Below are 21,758 nucleotides of genomic sequence, written 5' to 3'. Positions count from 1 at the left end.
GTAGTTAGGAAGGATGATGGAATGTAACAGGCCTCACCCTTCAAGGGAAGGCACGATGAAAACAAATGCTGTTTCTCCTCGGCTTTCACTACCAAGCAACAGATCCCACCTCTGCAGAGATGACTCAGTCCCCTGAAGTGACCGGCCGGGGCGGTGGCCACCTCGGTGCGGGAGTCACGTGGGCAGTGCTGTGCTCAACACCCGCATGGCATTTGGTTATTGTCAGCATCACGCAATTTTGCAGGAGGCACGTTCTGTGAATGGCACGTTCTCCCATAAGACACTGAGCAGCAGACAGGGAGCAGCTACGGTCTCAGAGGCCTCAGGCCAAGTGAGGTCCAGAGAGGTCAGGTAGCTCCGGGCGTCATGTACAATGCGTCTCCACAGCCCTCTTCTCATGGGACCCTCACGATGAAGGTCGATGTTGGGAGCACCACTGACATATCGTTATTCCTGTTTTAAATCAAAAACAGTCCATGTGCCAGTTCTGATAGAGACCTTTCATGTCCCGTCCGATCCGAGGAGTTGACGCGGCTGTGGTAAATAAAAGGTGGAAAGGGGACTTTGACCCCCGACTGCCCATTCGGTGTTCATTCTGTGGTATTTCTGAGAAAGATATGGGAACCAGTTCAGAGCCAGACAATCTCTACAAATGGAGCATTTATTCAATGCCTCCGGCACGGATTAAATGTAAGTCAGGGATGCCCTTCGGGGAGCAGTTTTGTGCGAAGGAGGATGGGGATTTTAAGGCCACCACACCAAAACCCAGTTCTAAGACAGAAGCAAATTTCTATCGGTGTCACCGTGCATTCAGTTTACTATGTGCTCAGTAAATGTTTGTTGAATGAGTGAGCAAATGCCTGGATGGGTACATGGATGATTCTGCTACATAGAGCGTTTTCTGCGGGCAGCCCCAGGCCAGCGCCCCGGTAATCTGTCTTACAAACATGGACTGAAGACCCTGCTGGGCTGTTGCTTGCCGTTGGAACAGAAAACGCGCAGTTTGGGCCAGGCTGCCAGGAGCCCAGGAGGCTATCCCTCATTTTACGCAGCTGGATTTTGGAGCCTACTCCAGAGGCTGATCGGTTCCACATGGCTGGCCAAGATGAGGATCCCTTCGTTCAGCTTCTCTCATTTCCTTTTGTCTCCCTCTTGGCCTAAGGAAGGCATCCTTGCCTGGCCACCGTTGTCTTTGGTGGAGTAGGAGGAGATAGAGGGGACAAGGCTGGGACATGCCATATATATATTGTATATATATATACACACACACATATATGTATATAAAAATATATACAATATACATATATAGTATAAAATAAATAAAATATATCAAAATATATTTAAAAATATATATTTTTTTACTGGAAACATTCATACTAGGTCCACACCTAGCATCTCAAAGCCAGGACCTAGTGAGACAAGAACTTGCCTACTTGCCTTGGGTAAATGGGCCATAGCCCAAAGTAGAACAGCCTTATACTTGGTCTTAATTGTTTAAGGAAGGTATAGTTAACATAACAATTTTTGGCTATCACGTTTTATGTAAGCACAGAATCTTATGATCAAAAAGCTGGAATTAATAGGACGGTTAAAAATCAGAATGTCCAGTGGTTCTCAAACTGTATTTTATGAAATCCCTTTGTGAAAGGGGGGTGGGCGTCAAGGCCTGTGGAGCAAGTGGGTTCTGGGCCCCCCTACCACCCCTTCCCCTGGACAGTTCTGCCTGCACAGTTTTATATACTGGACTTCTATATAGGACTTTATTTGAATTAAGTGTTCCGCCTCTAAAAAACATTTGAAGTCCATAGATCAGTTTAAATGTCATCATTTTAGGCCCAGAGAGGTTAAGATATCTGTGCATCCCTAACTCTTTTGGGACATGTGTTTTAAGGTATCCGTGGTGGTGGGACTACTTTTGACGCTTTGGATTCCTCCCCCTTCCTACACTACAGAAGTTAATGAAATAACCCCTCATGGGTAACATGAGGATTATGACATCCTCTCTGCTGAACAGATCAGAGGAGGTAATGTGTATGAAAGTGTCTCAGTAGGGTAAGAAACAAAGAGTGCTTTTTGTTGAGAAATCTGTTAGTGAGCTGAATGTGGTTCTGACCTAGGAAATCTCAGATGTGATTCTTGTAGGTCATGAAACAGAACAGGAACCAGGGGACTGGCAGTAAGATGTATTTAAGTGTCATCTGCAGCTCCCTTATGTTCATGGATGGGGGGGGGTCCACTGTTGGCCCATGGGCAGCGGTAAGCCTAAACTACCTCTGACCAACCGAGGCAGGGAGAGAGAAGTTCTGAATCAGCTTCTTAGAAAAATTGAGAAGTTGACAATCACGAGGTGCAGGCAGAAATCACCCTAGGCCGTTCAGTCATCCAGTGTGTTGAAGTTCAAGGTAAATCATTGGGTGGTTTGTCCATTCAATTTCCACTGGTGAGGGAGGCAGAACGGATGCTCTCCGGTTGCCTTCCAGCAGGTAGCAGTAACACGTGGCTGCAGGCACATGGATGCTGGAGCAGATGGCCTCTGCTCTAATATCAGCTGTGAGACTTGGGAAAAATTACTTAAGTCTCGGTGCCTCGATTTCCCCATCCTTACCATGGAAATGCTGGTAATGATAATACATACCCCATAGGACTGTGGTAAGGATCGAATGAGTTAATATATGCAGCAAGTTTAGAACAGGGCCTGGCACATAGAAGGTGTGAGATGGGTGTTTGCAATAATGTATATTCTCTTTAAAAAGATTTATTTTTATTTATTTATTTGAGAGCGAGAGAGAGCACGTGTGTGCACACAAGCAGGGGGTGTAGCAGAGAGAGAGGGAGAAGGAGAGAAGCAGACTCTCCCTGCAGAGTGTGGAGCTTGATGTGGGGCTTGATCTCATGACCCTGAGATCATGACCGGAGCTGAAATCAAGAGTCAGATCCTCAACTGACTGAGCCACCCAGGTGCCCCCAATAATGTATATTCTTATGAGCTGCTCAGAGGCACAGCGTTTTTCAAATCTTTTTCCAAGAAACTAGTCCTGCGCTTCCTGACATGTATATTTCTGTAGGCTGCTCTGAACATGAGGGGTCCTGATGAGTGTCCCGCACAATTCTATTGCTTTGGACTGTCTGCTGAAGCTGGGTCTTTGTGAATGGGTGAAGGGTTCCCTGGGAGCCCAGGCATGGGTGTCTCTGGGGGCTGATATCCTTCCCACCACTACCAAATAGACACACTGGCTTTTTTAAGAGGAGGGAAAAACCTCTTCTAAGCCATTTCCACCTACTGCTACCTTCTTTTGGCAGTAGTAGGGTAATAGCCCAAAGCTATAAAAGCAGGAGAAGCATTTATCAATTGATTGATTAGCTAACAATCGGTCAACAAGTATTTAAGTAGTGTTTTCTATGTGTTTAGCACTGTGTTAACTGTCCCCTGGGGAATAAAAGAAATATAAGCCAAGATCCCAAACCTCAAGTTAGGGCCCCAAAATGACTAACTGGGAAATAATTGTAAAACAGTTCCTAAATTTAGATGTATACAGCAAAGTATTCAGAGAAGAATTTCTATGGCTGTGAATGATGTTCTGGAGGGTTTGGGCCCTAAACTGGATCTTAAATGATGAGCCTGCATTCAAACGGAAGGCCTGCGACCAAGCTGGTTTTCTGTACACTGCACCAGTCTGACTAGAGGGCCGGGGGTGTGGGAGAGCAGAGGGAGAACAGAGGGCATGATGTTGGACAGTTACTGAGACCAGACTGTAAAGAAGCTTAGGAATCAAGCAGAGACATTGGGGGCTTTCCAGGCAGGACTGAGCCGTGGTGAAAGTACCAAAGCCAGAGTCAGGATGGCCCTGATGTCACTCTCAGCTCTACCATCACCCGGCTGGGTGATCCCCAGCCCATCACTGTCCGGGACCCAGGAATGAGTGAGATGGCCCAGTCTAGCCCCCATATTTCTGATGTGGGAGGCAATAAGAAGATACCGAGGTCTCCTGAAAGTGCCACATGGAAATTTGTGGCAATGTGAGGGATGGATTAAAAACCAGCTGGCTACCGCCAAAGCCCACGAATGCCTAACAAAGGCCTGGCTAAAGTACGCTGCTGAGGGAATGAAGTCAGAAGCGTAAATTCAAGAGACAGCAACAGCAGCATCCAGAGAGCAACGGATAGGATGGAAAGCAGCCCCAAGTCTAGAGCCCAGGGCTTGGCCATTTGGATGTAGGAATAAGAGGATGAGTCAAAGATAATTCTAAGGCTTCTGGCAATGAATTTAAAACCCCAGCCTCTACACAGTCCATACGGGTGATAGAACGTTGTGGACAGAAACATTGGCTTGGTGGTCAGACTGACCTGGGATTGAGTTTGGCTATAGCTTTCCCTAACTGAGTGACCTGGGCAAGTTTTGAAGCTTCCGTGAGCTTCGGATTCCCCATCTGTAAATAAGGATAACAGAACCTGATTTATAGCATTATGGTAAAGCTACATGAGATAACACACTTAAAAGGATCAGCATGTCCCTTTACACATGGTACGTGCTCCGTTGGTGTTAGCTTTTATTGCTTCTTAACTGAGCACTTACTAAATGTTACGTACTGTGATAGCTGTCAGTATTCAGAGAGGAAAGAGGCATGGCCTCTGCCCTGATGACACCCACAGACAAGTACCATCTCCTATGCAGGGAGAACTGTCCCAACATCCCCTGTAAGGCTTTTCCGGACTAACAAAAGTGGCGCCTCTCTTTCTGTAGGCGAAGGAAGAGCTGTAGAGTTCTACAGATGTGTCTCCTTTCATATTCTGTCTGTGTCTCATCAGGAGGGGACCAAGTTACTCTCAGAAAATAGACCAGGCATTCTGTTGACCTGTCTGTAACCCGGGCTAATGTGCCACCAGCCCTGTTCACCCCTCAAAGATAATACTTCTCTCTCCTTATCTCTTTCCATTCATGACCTGACCAAAGCAATACATCAGAAAATACAGACATTTGTCCACATCAAATAAGCCTTGAGTTGTACCTCTGAGATAACTCTTTCTGTTTAAAAATGTGAGCATAGTTTTAGGTTGCTTCTTATGTTTGCAACGTGTCCACACCAACCGATGTGCACCCGAAATTGTTCCGTGATGGGAAGGAGAATGAGAAGTTTTCAGGAAACACAGGACTCACTTTGTTTTCCTCTGCTCTGTGCTTTACACATCCACACGTATCTCTTCGTACCCACTGGTGGCCACAGGAGTCCAAGTCAGAGAAGGAGTACAGAGAACATCCGCTTCTCCATGGAGACCCTCTGTTCTTAGACATGAGCCTCTGAAGGAAGGTAGCTGGGTCATGAGAACCTTCCTAGGTCTCTTGGCCAATTTACCTTCTCTAGGGAATTAGAAGCAGACTTCTTTTCTCCGTGCTCTAAGAGACTTTCCTGCCAGAAGACATACTTTTTGGATCACTAGAGAAAGTTAGAGAGGTCAACTCTCTTGGTTTCATGAGGGCAGAGAGGCAGACAAGAAACAGGTCTTTGAAACTCTGCAACAAACTCACTGCAAATGCAACATAAGATACAGAGGACGAATTTTGTAGGTGAAAGGGAGTTGTGGAGGTAAGGGAGGAAAAATCTGCATAACTGGTTGAGAGCCTTGACTCAGAGGTATGAAGAATTTTTGCAGGAGTATGGGCTGGGCCTGATATCTGGGGTTTTGTAGTCTCTTATTCCCCTCTCCTGACATTGCTCAAATGAGATTAGGACAATTCTGGGAACTGATACCTTCTCCCTGTCACATTCCTATTAACTGGCTCCATTTCAACAGATGGCCCCTTTTGGACAGTACACAGACCCCTGACATCAGCAAGGATTGATGAAGTCCAGAGCCATCCACAGATCCACAAGTTTGTGGACGTGGAAACATTTGTACAAGCTCCTGGCTTTCTCCCAAACCACATGTTTCTTATACATTGCCTCACATCACAGGTTAACCACCTTTTCAACTAGAACTGAAGTTCAATCTATCACATTATGATGATTTTTCTTTTTCCCAAACATAAACCAGCTTTCATTAAAGGAAAAAAAATTTTTGTGAAAGTTCTTGCAAGACTAGCAATCAATGAAAAGCCATAGCAGCATAAGAAACAGGGTGGTCAGTGGTCTCCTAAGGGAATCCCCTTTGTATTGCACCTCTAAGAGGCCCAAGATTCAAAGCTGGGCCTCTACATGCAACAGCTCACTGTGTGTCATGAGCCTTCATGGTTGTTCATGAACAGTCAAAATTGAGAGTTTAGTTCTGGGAGTACCACAGGCTTCCCTCCTCTCCATACTTCATTCTTGGTCCTGTCAGACCACAGATTGTGTGGCACACGGGAGAACTCCCTTCCCACTGAGCCTCTGGGCAGAGGCAGGCGCAGAAGAATAGCCATAATGAAAACAACTTCCTTCCGAAGATCTGTATAATTCAAGCCCACCTCCCATACCTTCTACAGGTGGGCAACAACAAAGGATGTTTACCGTTATGACCCTGGGTATTCTGAACAATCAAGGAAAGATCAACCTCCTGCATCTATTGATGACTCATTTCCTCCTGCTTACCAGTCAGACTTGAAGCAATGTCTAATGAAAGATACACAGGTGATCTTGAAAACAAGAGTAGAAGGTCAAAAACTCTGTAGAGGGAGGGGAAATAAGCTTATAAAAAACCTGTACAGATATAATTACCGTGATTGAGTATTGCATTTAGTTCAGAGTTTCCTGGCAACAAAAGCAAAAAGAAAAAAAAAAAACCAACAACTAATCCTTCAGGAGAGAGAGGCTTTTTCTTGGTAACAAATCTTGAATGTGGGACTTAACGCAAAAGGAATTCAATGACAGAGCGGACCGTGCCCTGATGGTATTTACAAAATAAGCAAAAGATTTCATATATAACCATTTCCCAAGTCGCCCCTTAATAATAGCAGGATTCAAGTCATTAACAATACTTCGTCATAAATTTTGCCTCAGGGAGAAAAAGTAAAATAATCACTATCAAGTTGGTGTGGTAAGGAGTGGGTAGAGATACAGGTGAAAGAAAAATGGTAGAATGTTGATAATTGTTGAAACTGGGCTGAAGGTATACGGGGGTGATTGCACTATTCTATTTATTTGCATACATTTGAAATTTTCCACAATAAAAAACCAATCAAACCAAACCAAACCAAACCAAACCAAACCAAACCAAACCAAACCAAACCAAACCAAAAGAACGTAGCTGAAAGCATTTGGCAGCTAGGGAAGTTAAGCTGATATACTCTCTAACAAAGACTATACTCTGTTTGATAAAGTTTTAAGGTAAGCAGACATAAACAATGTTATACTCGATCTTTGAAAATTGATCAGCTGGGCTGTGGAGCACTGGGTAATATCCAGAACCAGCCCCAAGCACTGTAGACTTTACTAGATAAGCAAGCACATGCCCAGCTCGTCGTGGCGGCAGGTTATGGACACCCTTAAGACTGCAAGCTACCAAGGAGGGGAGGAGAAAACCAGATTCAGATACCTTCGCTGCAGTTTTTCAGGGCAAAGAAGTCCACTGCAGACAAGCTTCGGTTTCCACTTGAGATGTATTCCAGGGCCACTCGGAAGGGATTCTCTGGGCGCCCAATTCTTCCCTGAAGCACTGTCCATCTGGTCGCATTGGAAAGCAGAGGGGAAGAGCAGACAGAAAGAGTGATGAGAAGCAGGCCCAACTTGCACAGAGCCTGTAGTGATTTCAGCGCTCACACTCTTCATGGACACCAACAGATGTAGCCCTAAGAGGCTCTGAGAACAATGACTCCGACAGCAGCACACAAACGCTTGTTTCCTTCTTGTCCAGCTAACCCTTCTCGTCTCAAACCCACTGGAGCCACTGGTGTTTCTTTCGTCATATTCTTTCAGGCAACTGCGGACCTTCGGACTACTTTAGTAGTTAATCTTATGGGAAAAGAATACATACACTTAGGAATATCTGCCAGCAGAGTGAAGGGATAATCTTCAAAAACATTTATTGGTGTATTCATAATTATCTTTGGAAAGAATTTTGGCTTTCAGAATTTTTTTCTGATCCCAGAGTCTCATAACCCTTGAGTTTGCTATGTGGTCACTTAAGGGAAGCAAGCAAGGGCCATTTATTTACTTCAGGGAAATTAAAGTGCACTGAAGCATGTATTTTGGGGTAAAAGGTACCTAAGATTGGTGTGAACTCTGCAAAAAGGTGCAAACAGAAGAAGATAGAAGTAGGTCGAATGGTGAGCTCTGCAGCCATCTATGATCAAGGACACGGACACCGCTGGAGAACAGAGAATAAGCTGAATGAACATTTTTTACACCTCACTCATGCTATTAACCTCTTGGAATAGCCTCCTGTCACTGATTGGAACATCAAATTTACTTTCCGCCATTGAGTCAGGGTTTTTAAACATACATAGTTACATTGACATTTTACGTGCTGAATGGAAATTACCTGGACTACTTCATATTTTTTTCCTTTAAAAAAGGAAACCTGTTTTATTGAGGTATAATCAACATACAATAAATTGCATGTCCTAAAAATGCAGAGTTTGGTGAATTAAAGTGTATGAACTGATGAGGTTTGACATATGTATACACCCGTGAACTCCTCACAACGTTTCATATTGTCCCACCACGATGTAAGGTCTTAGGTAGGCTGGCCAGTACAAGTGCAAAGGAATTTAGGGAAAGATTAACTTTCTGCTAAAAAAAAAAAAAGTTTAAAGCACCCCCTCCCCTTCAAGGCAGAAAGTGATGCTCACCATAAAAAATATTAACGATCCAGCCATTCAGAAAAGTTGGCAAAGGAAATGAAAAGTCACCCAGAAGCTCATTATCCAGAGATAACCATGGTCAGCACCCCAGTGAAGCCTTTTAGCTACGCTTTTATATAAACAAGACCATCTTCCACGTGCTCTCTGTGCCTGGACTTGGCCACTCAATGGCATGTCGGGAGACAATAAATACAGACCCTGTGATGAGTTCAATGATGGCATTTTTAATGATTTGTGCATTGCGTCTGAGTTTTCCTCTTCACGATCATGCTGAGCCTAGCCCTGGGTACTTCTGTAAGTACTGCCTTAAAGCAAATTCTTAGAACCCAAGTTAAAGTGCATGTGCATTGAAAACTCTGAGCATATTGTCAGTCCTCCGACAGTGCATCAGAGAGCCCATTTCTCCAGCTGCTTGTTAGCACTGGATCTCATCCCCTCTTTCCCGTCTTTGCTGCCTTTTGGTGATGAAGGCATCGCCTAAGGCAATCGCTGGTCTTTCAGTGGGGCGCCCTTGGATGGCACTTTTGCAGGGCATGCAGTGGGGAGCTACTGAGTGAAGAAGGTACTTTTGCTCTCTAACTACGCTCTTCTGTACTTAATTCAGATCACCGGAGCCAATGCCTCAGCCATTTAATACGAGTGTATTACGTTTCCCCACAATAGACGCTGTAGAAGGGATTATTGCTGTTGTAAAGTTTGTTCCCTGTTACAGTACCCAGCAGGCTTTCTATCCAAAATAAAACCAGTGCAATTGAATAAGGAAAGGAGGCCATTCGGTTTAAACGTGGAGCTGTCAAAGAAATAAATATGTGAAAAGAAAATGTAAACGTGGGGTTCTTAAGAAAAAAAAAACCAAAGAGAGCAGAATTTTTCTTGTCCTTCTGAAAAAATAAAGAACCCTATTTTTGAGGTGGTGGAGAAACGCCTGACTATTCATATTCTGCCAAAATCGTAGCTCTCTGCTGCAAGGAATGATGGATTTTAATTCCAGGTACACTGTGGCCCTTGACAGTGATTTCCATTTCTGTATTGGCACTAGCCCTCTGGATAAATGTGTCAAGAGTTTTAGGAATTAGTTTCTGAGTTACTGATGCAATAACTTTTGTCTGAAAATCTCTGGCCTCCCATAGTTTACTGCTGCAGCTTTAATAACTTTCAAAGCAGTTGCCAAACATGTATTTTATGACCAGGGAAGTTGGGACAAGAAAAGGGCAAGCTTGTACCTAGGGTCAGCTTTGTTTAAGAGACAGCAGAAACCCCAGGAAAAGCAAATGCAAGTTCTCTTTTCTGCCTGACTCCATTTTCTTTGCTCATATCCCAGCAGTCATGAAACTCCCTTACTAGGGGTTTTGTTTCCCTCTTTGGCTGCGGCAACTCTACTTGGGTTTGTGGGAGGGAAGGTTATGTTCTGACCTAGATCCTCCTAGAGACCAACGTGCAGCTGTGTCCATGTGCTGGGGATTTGTGGGTTTCTTAGCACGGGTGCTTCAATCAATCAACATGACAGTGTGGGGAATCCATCTGGATTCTGGGAAGCCAGGAAGACAGTATGGTCAGCCTGTCACCATCCATTATCTTCCAGTTGTCTCTCTAGAGTTCTCCACTTCCAGTTTTGGCTCTGCCCCTCAAGTGTCTGATGACTTTGAATAAGGCACTTTACTCTGAATGCCTGAAATTTTGGACGTTTTCTGATCAATGTATTCTCAACCAGAGAAAATGTTTCCAAATATGTGTGAATTTGCTGAGAAAAAAACCTGACCACACATTTTTGCTGAGTGGCTACATCATACTGAATAAATTAGAACCCATCCCCCCCCCCCAAAAGGTCAGGAGGATTGTTTTGTGAATATTAAGGTTCATTTCTGACCTGGAGACTGAAAATATTATGTATAAAGGTGACTCATTTGGAAGCTGAGTCCTGGGTTCTGGTTTTGGATCTGCATGGGTTAGGGTAAGTTCCTGTACCTCCTTGGGTTTTAGTTTCTTTGTTAGCAAAAATGCAAGGATTGAATCAAAATTTCTCCAAGGTCCGTTATTGATCTGGTGCTTACACTTCTCTAGCAATTTGTAGGAGTCCTAGTGACAAAACACTTTATGAAACCCCCAAAAGCTGCAATGCACAAATAATATTCTGTTTAGGTGGAAGAAGTGATTAGTCAAAGAATTACAGATTTCTATCTGTAAAGAGACTAAGTTCCATCCCTTCAGAGAAATGGAGCAACTTGCCCAAGGTTACACTTTTGGTTACCTGGAGACCTAAAATGAAAGTCAAGTATATTATGGCTCCCAGACTGCAAGGACAGGAGACAAGGCAACCTAGAGATTAGTCTGTATACCCAGTCACCACTCCATATCATTGGAATCCCAGAAACAGAAAAGGAGATGTCTACTTCGCATTATTAGAAGAATCACCAGTCTGGGTTTTAAGGATACACAGGCCTCCAGATAGTAAAAGACATTGTCAGAAAATGCACACACAAACCCAAAAATCCGAAGAAGCCCTGACATGGTCACAAGCATCTCCAAGGCTCCCCCCACTCCATACCATGTTAGTCTGTACATGTTTAAAGGAAACCATCAGCACATCTGATGTGAAGCAAGCTGCTGCTGAGATTGAAGGGTTAGCATCCATGACTCAAGGAGGATGAAGGCACAAAGTTATTTAAAGCCCAGAGGGAAAGGGAAACTTTTGATGGGGCGTGAGGACTATGGATGGCAGTTGATAAGACAGAGCAATGTGTGTCACTTTGCTCCTGTGTGCTATTCCAATAGGCATGATGTTGACATGGGGCTGGCTCACAAAAGCAAGCCTTTGAACCCTACATGCTATTCAATGGGATGCCTTTCTGAGATGGTTTTAGTTGTTCTAATATCTCGAGGCCTAGAATCAGTTCTCAGCTCCACCATCCACTTAGCTAAGTGATCTTAGGCAAATAATTTAACTTCTCTGATCTTCAGTTTACTTATTTTTAAGATGGAAATCCTGATGCCTAGCTCAGTGGATTGCTGTGAGGATTTGTCAGAAGGATGTATGCAGAGGAACATCCTTTTAGGAGTCTCAATAGTGGAAGTTATTTTTACAAAAGACCGCAGCTTTCTTCATGGAATGGCACTGGTCCATGAAACTATCAGCATCTCAACTCATTTATGAGATTCAAGAGGGAAAGCAATGTAGGTAAGTGAAAGGGAGAAAAGCATTTGTAATTTATCAGTAGCGGACACCCTATTTATTTAAGCCAGAAAAAAGTCTCCATTTTTAAATGGATCTTCATGTGTTAAGCACAGCTCAAAGAAATCATGTTGAAATACCCATACAACAAAATATATTAGTGACCATGACTATTCTGCGCAGAGCCCTCCAAAGGTACTCATCCCACTTTAGAGTAAAAGCCTCTTATTTACCTTTGTATCCTGTGGCAGGTGGAAAGATGTCTTGTGTCTAGATGTTGGTTAGAATTTGTTGAATTGAATTCCATTTCTCAGGTATTTATTGGTGTGTTGTTGCACACTAAATAAAGTATTAAATGCTCTGGGGGTCCTAAGGGTGTAGGATTTAGCTTGGCACTCCAGGAGCTTACAGACTAGTAAGAAAGAGTGAAAGTAAATACCAACATGTATAGTGAATGGCGGTACAGAGAAGCTAAGTGAGTGGCATAGGCATCGTGTACGTTTAAAGCTTAGAGGGCAAAGTGATGTCTCAGATTGGGTGATCACGAGAGGTGTAACTTGAGGGTGGGTTATGAAGACGGGGCAGGAATTGGGAAGAGGGCGATACAGAAAGAGAGGTTGGTGTGAGCACATGAGCAGAGGCCATACAGACTGTGTGTTCTGAGAACAGGAGGTCCAGGCTGCCTGGAGTCAGTGGGTTCCATTGGTCTCTATAGGAAGGAGGTCCCTTAGGTCTTTTGCACCCCGCCTTAAAGCTAGGGCATGGGTCATTGTTGTGTCTCCAGACACCGTATTTGTTGAACGAGAGAACAAATACATGAACACATTTCTGTGAAATCAGACAAGACTCTGACATTCTTGGATAAAAGTTATATTGCAGTGGAGCTGAGTTCATCTGAAAGTTCCTGTCAATTCATTATTGTTAGCTATCATCCATTCATGTAACAACAATGTCTTCCCTGTTAGGAGGAAACTAAAGACTGGGAAAGTTTCAGGGTTGAGGGCTGTTTGCAGGTTGGTTCATCACATAGTTCTTGGCTCCCCGTTTGCCCACAGGCCTGTTCTTTAAAAGGCCAGGGCCATGGGAAGCAGCCATCAAATTAGCTCTCATCCAAATACCCAAGAACCCAAGAAAGGACTCAGAGAATTGAAGTAATTGAGACATGGAGGGATCTGGGTGCTCAACTAGGAGAGGTCCCATCTGATGTGTGAATGTCCTCTACAAAGCAGGTCAACCTTAAACCAAGTCACTGTGAATATTAGCAAGAGCAACAACAACAGTTAATATTATTGAAGGCCTACAGTATACTCTGCTTCCAGCTGAGTTTTAAAGATTTATTTATTTGAGACAAAGAGAGTGTGTGAGTGGGGGGGAGGAGCAGAGGGATAGTGAGAGGGGAAGCAGACTCCCCACTGAGCAGGGAGCCCCATGCAGGGCTCCATCTCCCAACCAGGAGATCACGACCTGAGCCGAAACCAAGAGTTGGAAGCCCACCTGACTGAGCCACGCAGGTGTCCTCCAAGCTGAGTTTTAAACTCAGGTTCGTGTGACTCCATTAGTCTTGAGGTACACTATCTTAAATTGCCTTTCTAATCTTCTTGAGGATGGAAACTGTGTCTTCCTGAGGCTTTGTTCTAACTGCTGGCCTGGTGAACACGGCTGGGGGCCAGAAGCTAGAAGATGTGGTCATCTGCATGTTCTGCAGTGGTCATGAGAGCAAACTCATTCAGGTGGCGGCTAGACCCCTTGCCAAGAGAGCCAAACTCCTGGGTTAAGCAGAGGATGATGGAAGCCACATAGATTGGACAACCAGCGTGTCCCTATCTGGGAGAGCTCAGTCCCACGGCTATCATTGTTAGTGAGTGTAACACTGTCGGGGCTCAGGGCCTGCTGCTGACATTCCTTCACATGTCTCTCTGCTAAGACTCTCTTGACAAGGGTCCAAACGTGCATGTGAAGTTGTGAAGATTCGCGAGAAACAAAAAACTGAGCCTGTGGGAGTTCGTCTAGATCAATACAGGAAAGAAAAAAAAAAAAAGCCAACTGCACCTTTCTCCCTCGTCTTATCCTAAAGGAAAAAAACACACATAACTTTCAAATTTTTCTTAAAATATACCTTATAGTAATTCTGCAGCAAATATAAACCATTCAGCACTATTTTTTATCGTTTCCATTAAATCAGCCTGCATTTAAAGCATTTTTTATGGGAGATAGCAGGGAGAAAAATGCCAGATCAATGTAAATTTTAGTGTGAAGTCCTTTCTTGCTCGTTAATTTTCTGTAATAATAATAACACTTGGTATGGGGCATGGGGTCCTTTATCCAGGGACCCTTGGCTTTCTTATTCCCTTGCCCTTTACAATTTCCCAAAAGTTAGGTGGATGTGCCCTGAGGAGGATCAGATCTGGGTAGAAATGAAGTTTCAGGTTGAATGTGGCTCCCACCAGCCCATGGTGGCAAAGAGCTGCCTGGAGGCTGAGAGTAGCTTCTGGCTCTGCTGGAGCAAAGGGGGTGCTCGCTGTGGCCACAGGTGGACTCGGTTGAGAATTTAGCATTGGCAGCTGGAAAGTGGTTTTGGTTTACATCAGACATGCTGTACAGGTGACAGGGATCTGGAAGGTTGCCCAGCTTTCCTGGAGTGGGGGCTAAGAAAATCTTCCCAAACTGTGTTTCTGCTGATTCTTCTCTCATGCTTTTGAGCAAAGAAAAAATGAATAGGTTCCTTTTCCTGACCTCTCTTTAGCTTCTTCTATTTTCCTCCGTCCCTCCCTCCTTCCCTTTTTCCTTCTTTCAAGGAAACATATGAAGACCACATACTCCGGAGCCAGATTTCCTGTTTTAGAATCTCAGTTCTGTCTCTTTTCGGCTGTGACCTTTGGCCAACTACCTAACCTAGCGTGTCTGTGCCAGTGTTCTGTCATTAAGGAGTGGGGATAATGATTGAACCTTCCAGAGGTGCTGTGAAGACTGTGTGAGTTAAGACATACGGAGCACTCAGCTGACACTCAGTAAGCCTCATACTGCTCTTCTTGTGTTCGTGTTTCTCTTCTCTCCTAAACCCAGGGCCACAGATGACCTTTCAAGGAGTGACCTTAGAAGAAGGTGGAATAGGAAACTGACCATGTGGTGGGATTTGGGAAATTTGGGGAGAGCCTCCCACCCCAGAACACCAGGATTTTCGAGGCCTCTTTCTTTCCCTCCTGTGGAGATGAAGAGGCAAAATGTACAAATGCAGATGCCCCCAGAAACACTGTGCTCCCAGGGACCATTTGATTTAAGGCAGAACATAAACAAAGCTATTTTACTTTATCTCATTTACTATTCACAATAAATGCATGAGACAGAGATTATCACCCCCATTTTATAAGTAAGAAGACTGAGGCTCAGAGAGCCTTACACAACTTGCCCATGTAATAAATGATAAGAAGTGATATGAACCCAAGACTCTTTATCTCCAAACTCTCGCACTTTCTACTACATGGCACACAGGTTTACATATTTTATGCTACATGTAAATGATTCGGTTTTTTTTAGAAGAGCCTTTTGGTGGGCTGAGGGTGGTTAGTACCTGCGGAACAGCAGTGTGCAGAAAAGGTCGCCTCCAGAAAATATTTTGGCTTCTTCTCAGTGTTGCCCCAGACCACCTAATCCTTCCCTCCTCAGATTCCACATCAGCCTAATCCAGGTTGGAATACGCAGCCACAGCCGTGTGGGAGGCAGGCATCCCCCCGGCCCCTGGCTGAGATGCTTTTCTTCGTTCTCTCTAGCAGGCCAGGAAGAGGAGATGGACTCTACCTCTACTGACCAAGCTGCTGAATCATTAGGAGTGTAGACTGATCATAGCCACAGTTGTAAGGAAAATAATGGCTGAAGAAGTGTTCTTAACTGGCCTCCATGTGACCGATCAGCTTGCTGGGTTCACCCAATCTCTGCCTTGCACATTCAGTGGAATCCCCGTGCCTCCTGGATGTTCCAGCCTGCCCTCCAGGACTCCTACACTCTCTACTCTCATCCCCTGGGTTAGATGCCTCCTGAGAGTCAGTCAGGCTTGTTCCCAAGCCTGTTTATGCCAGCTGTGCTCCTTCAGCTGATGCAACGCGAGCAGGAAAAATCTGAATTACTTTGTAAAGACTAGTAGTGATAAATCACTAAAAATAATTGCTCTTTAATTTGGAATATATGGGGCAACAGAAAAGATTGGGGGAGGGAAATCTTGAAAATCTAGACATTTTCAGGTTATTTCCCAAGTATTTTAAAATTATTTCCATTTTAGAGGAACTGAAACTGAAAATCGTGGATGTTGTGTTACGAATGTGGTTTATGGAGAAAGCCAAAGCGGAACTCCAGTCAGAAGGCCCATATAGGAAGCAAAGGCCTTGGCACTACATCAAGAGATTAGTGAATGAGCATGAATCTAGAAGTTGTAAATAAAGACAAATGTTTAAGGATGTCAGTTGATTCCCAAACAACTATTGGTCCCAAGCTTGCTGTCGAGAGGGCTTCTTCTTTGCTCTAGGGTGTATAAAAAAAATACCTGGAGGATTCATCGGTATTTTTTCTTCTTTTTAAAGGAGGAGGTCCCACTGATTACCAGGCAAAAAAATCAAGGGAGAGAAAACCTCAAATCAAGAGTAGGGAGCCTGAGAGTCCTGAAGTTCCTCTTTCAGTTCCTCTGCATTTTTGGATTTGGTCCCGGGCAAGCCCCCACCTCCTCCAGCATCTGCCGAGCAGCCCTCATCAGGGAGGGACTCAGCTGCATTCTGGGCAAGGATTGGTGAAGGAGAGAGGGTTCCGTTGTTGCCACATTCCAGGAATCATTTAAAATTACGGAAGTGAGCACCAGAGGGGATCCCCGTTGGGTTCCCCATTCCACAGGCTCGTCAGACAATCTCTCTGGCAGGGTTGGTCATGGATTTTCTCAAGTTAGAGCCCCAGGTGATCATTCTGCTTTTCAAAAGCTTTCTGTAAGGAGATTTGGGCACATTACCCACCTGCAGACAGTAGGAATCTGGAATTTGGTTTCCTAACTCTGTTCCTTTCAATCACTTTTTACCACCATCTGTTCTTTCCAAATACAATCTTTTTCCCAAGCCAACTCAATGCAGTTAGTCCTTTTGTGTTTGTTTTCTTATAATACATCCTCCTGAGTGGAAAGGATAAAGACAACATTGAAACCTAGAATGTGGCCATTTCTGTAGGCTCCTTCCTTCAGCACGGTCTGCCTCTCGCTCGAGCTCTGAGTCCTGAGTGGGGCTGGGGTTGGGCTTTCAACCTATGCGCCCACCTGGACACCCATAGTTTTCCAGGCCTGAAAGCAATCCTCCTTGCCCATGCTCCAATGACAGCCAGTTGCCCTTCTTGCTCCCTAGACAGCCGGCCTAAATGCCATTTAATGCATTAATGTATTGATTGATTCAATACAACCGCAACCCTCTACGCCAACCAAATGCTGACACCCAAGCTGAGAGGCTCCAATTCAGTCATGAATCTATGGCCAAGTCAAGCCAGCCTGTGCTGAAACTCCATATGGGAGTGTAGACCTGGCCATGAACTACAGCCCTTTAAGCAAATTCTGGGGCTGGGATAATGGTTAGCTGGAAAAGGCTGGAGGGGCCCAGACAGGTGGGGTCAGGACAGCCCACAGACTTGTCTCCCCTGGAGATGATTCCCCCATTCCACATGCTGCACCTGCCCCACCCTTTTGCTGGGTGGCCATCCGAGTATGCAGAAGTAACTGCAGGAGGCACTGACAGACCATGTTCTAAGCTCCTTGGTGCAGAGGGGCTCACTGGCCCCGCTACAGAGGCTATACTGTACTGTGGCAAGTATCGTGGATGATGATGTTGTTGTGAGGTCAAAAGATGGAAGAGTGGCATGAATCTTGGAAATCACCACATGTCTTCCTTTTGCGTGGCAGAGAAAGCCTGAACTATGCACCTCCCCTCCATGTTCCATTCTATACCATGTGTCCTGAATCATCTCTTTAAAACTGAAACATGACCATGTGCTCAATGCGCTCGGGACCTGCCTGTGGTTGCCAGAGCAGGCCAGGGGTTTTCCCTGCCCCATGCATGTGCTCAGGGTGTCCCTTATACCCCGAATCCCCTTTCTACTTTTTCTCTGCTGGGCTGTTCTTCACTGATCAAGACTCAACTTGGTATCCCTTAGTCATCTGACTCCCAGGTTGAACTGGGCGACTGGTACAGGGGAATAAGGGCGACATATGCCTACTTCTGCCCAAAAAGATTTTGGAAGAGCTTCTTGAAAGACGTGACGTCTGTTATTATTGGCTGGTCCACTCTGGTCCGAGAAGGGATGATAGAAAGTGTGGTGTTATGCACCGAATTGTATCCCCCGCAAAAAGGTATGTTAAAGTCCTAATGCCCAATGCCTCAGAAAGTGACCTTCTTTGGAAACAGGGTCTTTATAAAGGTGATCAAGTTAAAATGAGATTATTAGGGTGGGCCCTAATCCAATTTGACAGTGTCCTTATAATAAGGTGAAAGCTAGACATAGAGACAGAAACATACAAGGAGAACGCCATGAGAAGAGGAAGGCAAAGATTGGGTGATGCGTCTACAAGCCAAGGAATTTCAAAGATTGCCACAGCCACCAGAAGGAAACGACCTGATGACAGCCTGAGCTCAAACGTCTAGCCTTCACGCTGTAAGACAATCAAGTTCTGTTGTTAAGCACTCCAGTTTGTGGTACTTCGTTATAGTCACCGTAGAAAATGAATGTTGGTGGATAGTTCAAAACCATTTCAACTAAGTGGAGAAATAAACTTTAAAACATGTTTATCAACTACGTGTGAATGGTTACCTTTCTATGTGATGAGAAGCTCATGGACAGGGAGCCCAAGGTCTCTGAAAAAAACTGATTTCTCACAAAGAAGCCTCTTTCTCCTTGGGGCCAGAAAGAATTCAGGACTTTTTCCTACACACTTACCGCTGCCTTCCAGGTGAATAATATCACCTTTGCCCTCAGGGAGGCCCACTGTATGAATGATGCTAGGAAGGATTTGCTAATAACCCAGGAATCAGGCGCCCATTAGATTCGACCGGGTAATGCTCATACCTTTAAGCCATGCTTGAGGAAACTAATGGAATTTGGACTTCGGGAATCTGCCATGTCAGCCATGTGGGAGCTTTCTGGAACCTAGCAGCCAGAACCACTTGAGAGGCCGTAAGATTGTGCCAATGATGTGTTCACCTGGGAGTCAATTTCTGGGCTGAAACTGCCAACACCAATTTTCACATGACATCAGAGGGTCAGCTCAAAATTGTGACCTGGAACTTTTAAGGCATGCTGAGCCTGCACCGGAAGCAGAGGCACATGGGGGAGCCAGAAAGAGCTGGGCTGGGGGTGGGGTGAACAGGAATCCCCACGGGTGGGGCCAAACTTTTCTCCCCTCTCCTGATTCATCTCAGACTTTGAATATTCAGTTAGAAAGTGTGGGACACTCAGAATCTTTTGACACTGTCCCTGACCCTATATACTAGAGGCTGCAATTTTCTGGAAAGAGCAGACTCCTGGTTTTTGTCTGGTTCTGCCCTTCAGTGATATATTTAATCAATAAGGGCTTGGGGAATAGTCACCTACAAGACAGGAATAGCCCATCTTCCTTTACCTGCCTCCCAAGAGATCTATGCAAAGTGTCTTAGGAAGAGCTGCCCGCATATCCACTGTATCATAAATGTCACTGTAGCCACTGGTAAGCCTGCAATGCAGTTTTGTTAAAACGAAACCAAGCAGAAACCTCCAAAGAGTCAATAAAAACTGACTCCTGGAGATGAGGTTGTAAAACCCATATCTTTGCTCAAGCCGTGTACTCATATTTCATGGAAGCTGGAGTCTATCCAATTGTTAGGCGTGTTTCTCATGGAACCAGGAGAGACAGCAGAAGCCCTCTTTTCCTCTCCAGCCTATGGCATCCTCAAAGGACAGAGGACTGCAGGAATGGCCTGTGACAAAGGCTGGAAGACAAAGTCTAGCCCATGAGCTCCTGGCTCATGTGAGCTCTGTGGGCTGGCCCTGCCGACAGCTCTAAACAGGTTCAGAGGCATCATTCAAAACAGCTCTGCTCCTCTGATTCGAGAGGCTGATGGCCTCTGCACCAAGCGGGGGGGGGGGGGGCACTTGTCTCTGGCTCTTCACGCTCACAGAGCAGTGATTGTGTGGCCGGTGCAGCTATGGGTGGATCCTGAAAGATGCGGGAGGAATCGGTGGTCTGCTAGCATCTCTGGCTTTGGAAACCTGCCAGTGGTGTCATCCAAGCAATGATGGTAATAATTGTTATATCGCTATTAGATGATTGTAAGTGTCATAATGCCCACCACTCCCTGGACACTGCAGCTGTGCCGGACACTGTGAAGGAATTCGCCGTAGCCACTTCATTTGATCCTCTTCAAAGCTGTGCGGGGAAGGTGCGGTTGCCCCACTGTACAGATGAAGAAACCGAGATGCCAGCAGGTGAGTTATTTTGCTCTCAACCTAGTAACAGAGCTGAGATTCAAACCCAGGTCTCTCCGAATCCAAGCCTCTGGCTGTCTCTGTATGCCTCAGCGTCCCATAGAAGCCGATGCAATCTGAGCTGCTTTAGGAACGAGGGGAGGATGGCCTCAGGCACTCCGAGATCCCAAAGCTTCAGAGCCAAGAAGTATCCCGGGAAGGCTGAGATGCAGTAGTTTCTTGAGGGCCTACGGTGGCAGAGCACAGTATTTACCAAGGGTATCAGATTTTAAACCCGAGATGGACTCAGTGTGCAGATGAACTCTCCTTCCAGAATATTCAGGTTTATAATGTTAGTGCTCCTTGGGGCAGCCATGGGCCATCTGCTTGAGCCCACTGACCCATCTGAGGGGCTTCGTGTCCCCGCACACACCCTCTCATCGCCATCCTGGGTGACAAGCACACAGGCACCCTTGTTTGTCACACAGCCAGGTGGAGCAGAATGAAGAGTTACGGGGCTTGCTCAGAGGACTATTTAGGAAGTGCTAGAGCTTGGTCTTATGATTCCAAGGCTGGTGCTTTCCTATCCATCCCCTGAAGACTACCGGAAGTAAGAAGTGTGTGGAGACTGGCCACCATGTTTTCCGCTTGGCGCTGGTACATGCGGAGCCTGACTGATGATGTTCTCCTATCTCTAGAGCTGTCCCCTGGCAGGGGATGAGAGGCATGTGCGTGTGTAGCGGGGGTGGAGGCTGGGACAAATCTGTGTTGGGAGTTTCCTCCGTCCCTGGCATTTCCACAGGGTGAAAAGAAACATCAGTTCTTGAAGGCCAGGGATAATACCTGACTCTTCCCATTTTATAGATGAGGAAACCGAGGCATGGGAAGCAGAAGGAAAGGGAACCCAGTTTTTCAGCTAGGGAAAGAGCATAGACGTGAGGATCCTTGGGGGCAGCGTCTGGTGCCTAATCCTTGGAGTGTCCTACCGAACTGAGTGAAGGTAACTGGGGCCCTTTCATCCTCATCCTGACTTGGCTCTGTGTATGTCTATGGGCATATGCCTGGGGGTGGGCCCGGGGCTGGAGCCCATGTTGAATTAAATCAGCTATCACTGAATCTTTTAGTACCAAGTCACTTAAAAGTATCATCTAAGTGAAAAGATTTTGTTACTTAGTTTCCTCGATTATAAAATTCTTCTGAACAGGTACATGTACTCTATCTGATATTAAATAGCAGTAAAATTTAATACCTTATTTTTAAAGGAGTAACACCTGCAAGGAGATATGTTTATAGTACCGCCAAGGAGCCATTTTGCACGCCCGTGGGGTGGATGCGCTCTGCTTGGAGATCCATTGGCTTAGTCCA

The 21,758-nt window shown here is 45.3% G+C and overlaps 1 protein-coding gene across 2 annotated transcripts in view; it reads right to left on the bottom strand.

The window, feature by feature from the left end:
- Positions 1–21,758, bottom strand: part of ALK (ALK receptor tyrosine kinase) — a 660,105-nt gene that overhangs the window by 172,003 nt on the left and 466,344 nt on the right. For both annotated transcript variants that reach the window (XM_087863752.1, XM_045809147.2), the window contains one exon: positions 7,507–7,634. In XM_087863752.1, the coding sequence (XP_087719878.1) occupies positions 7,507–7,634 (128 nt within the window). The remainder of the gene's footprint in view (positions 1–7,506; positions 7,635–21,758) is intronic.

The sequence above is a fragment of the Ursus americanus genome, chromosome 7 (assembly GCF_024610735.1).
Source record: "Ursus americanus isolate L20-20 chromosome 7, mUrsAme1.1.p, whole genome shotgun sequence".
NCBI classification, from domain to species: domain Eukaryota; kingdom Metazoa; phylum Chordata; class Mammalia; order Carnivora; family Ursidae; genus Ursus; species Ursus americanus.
The sequence above is the reverse complement of the archived record's forward strand: the minus strand, read 5'-3'. Positions and strand labels throughout refer to the sequence as shown.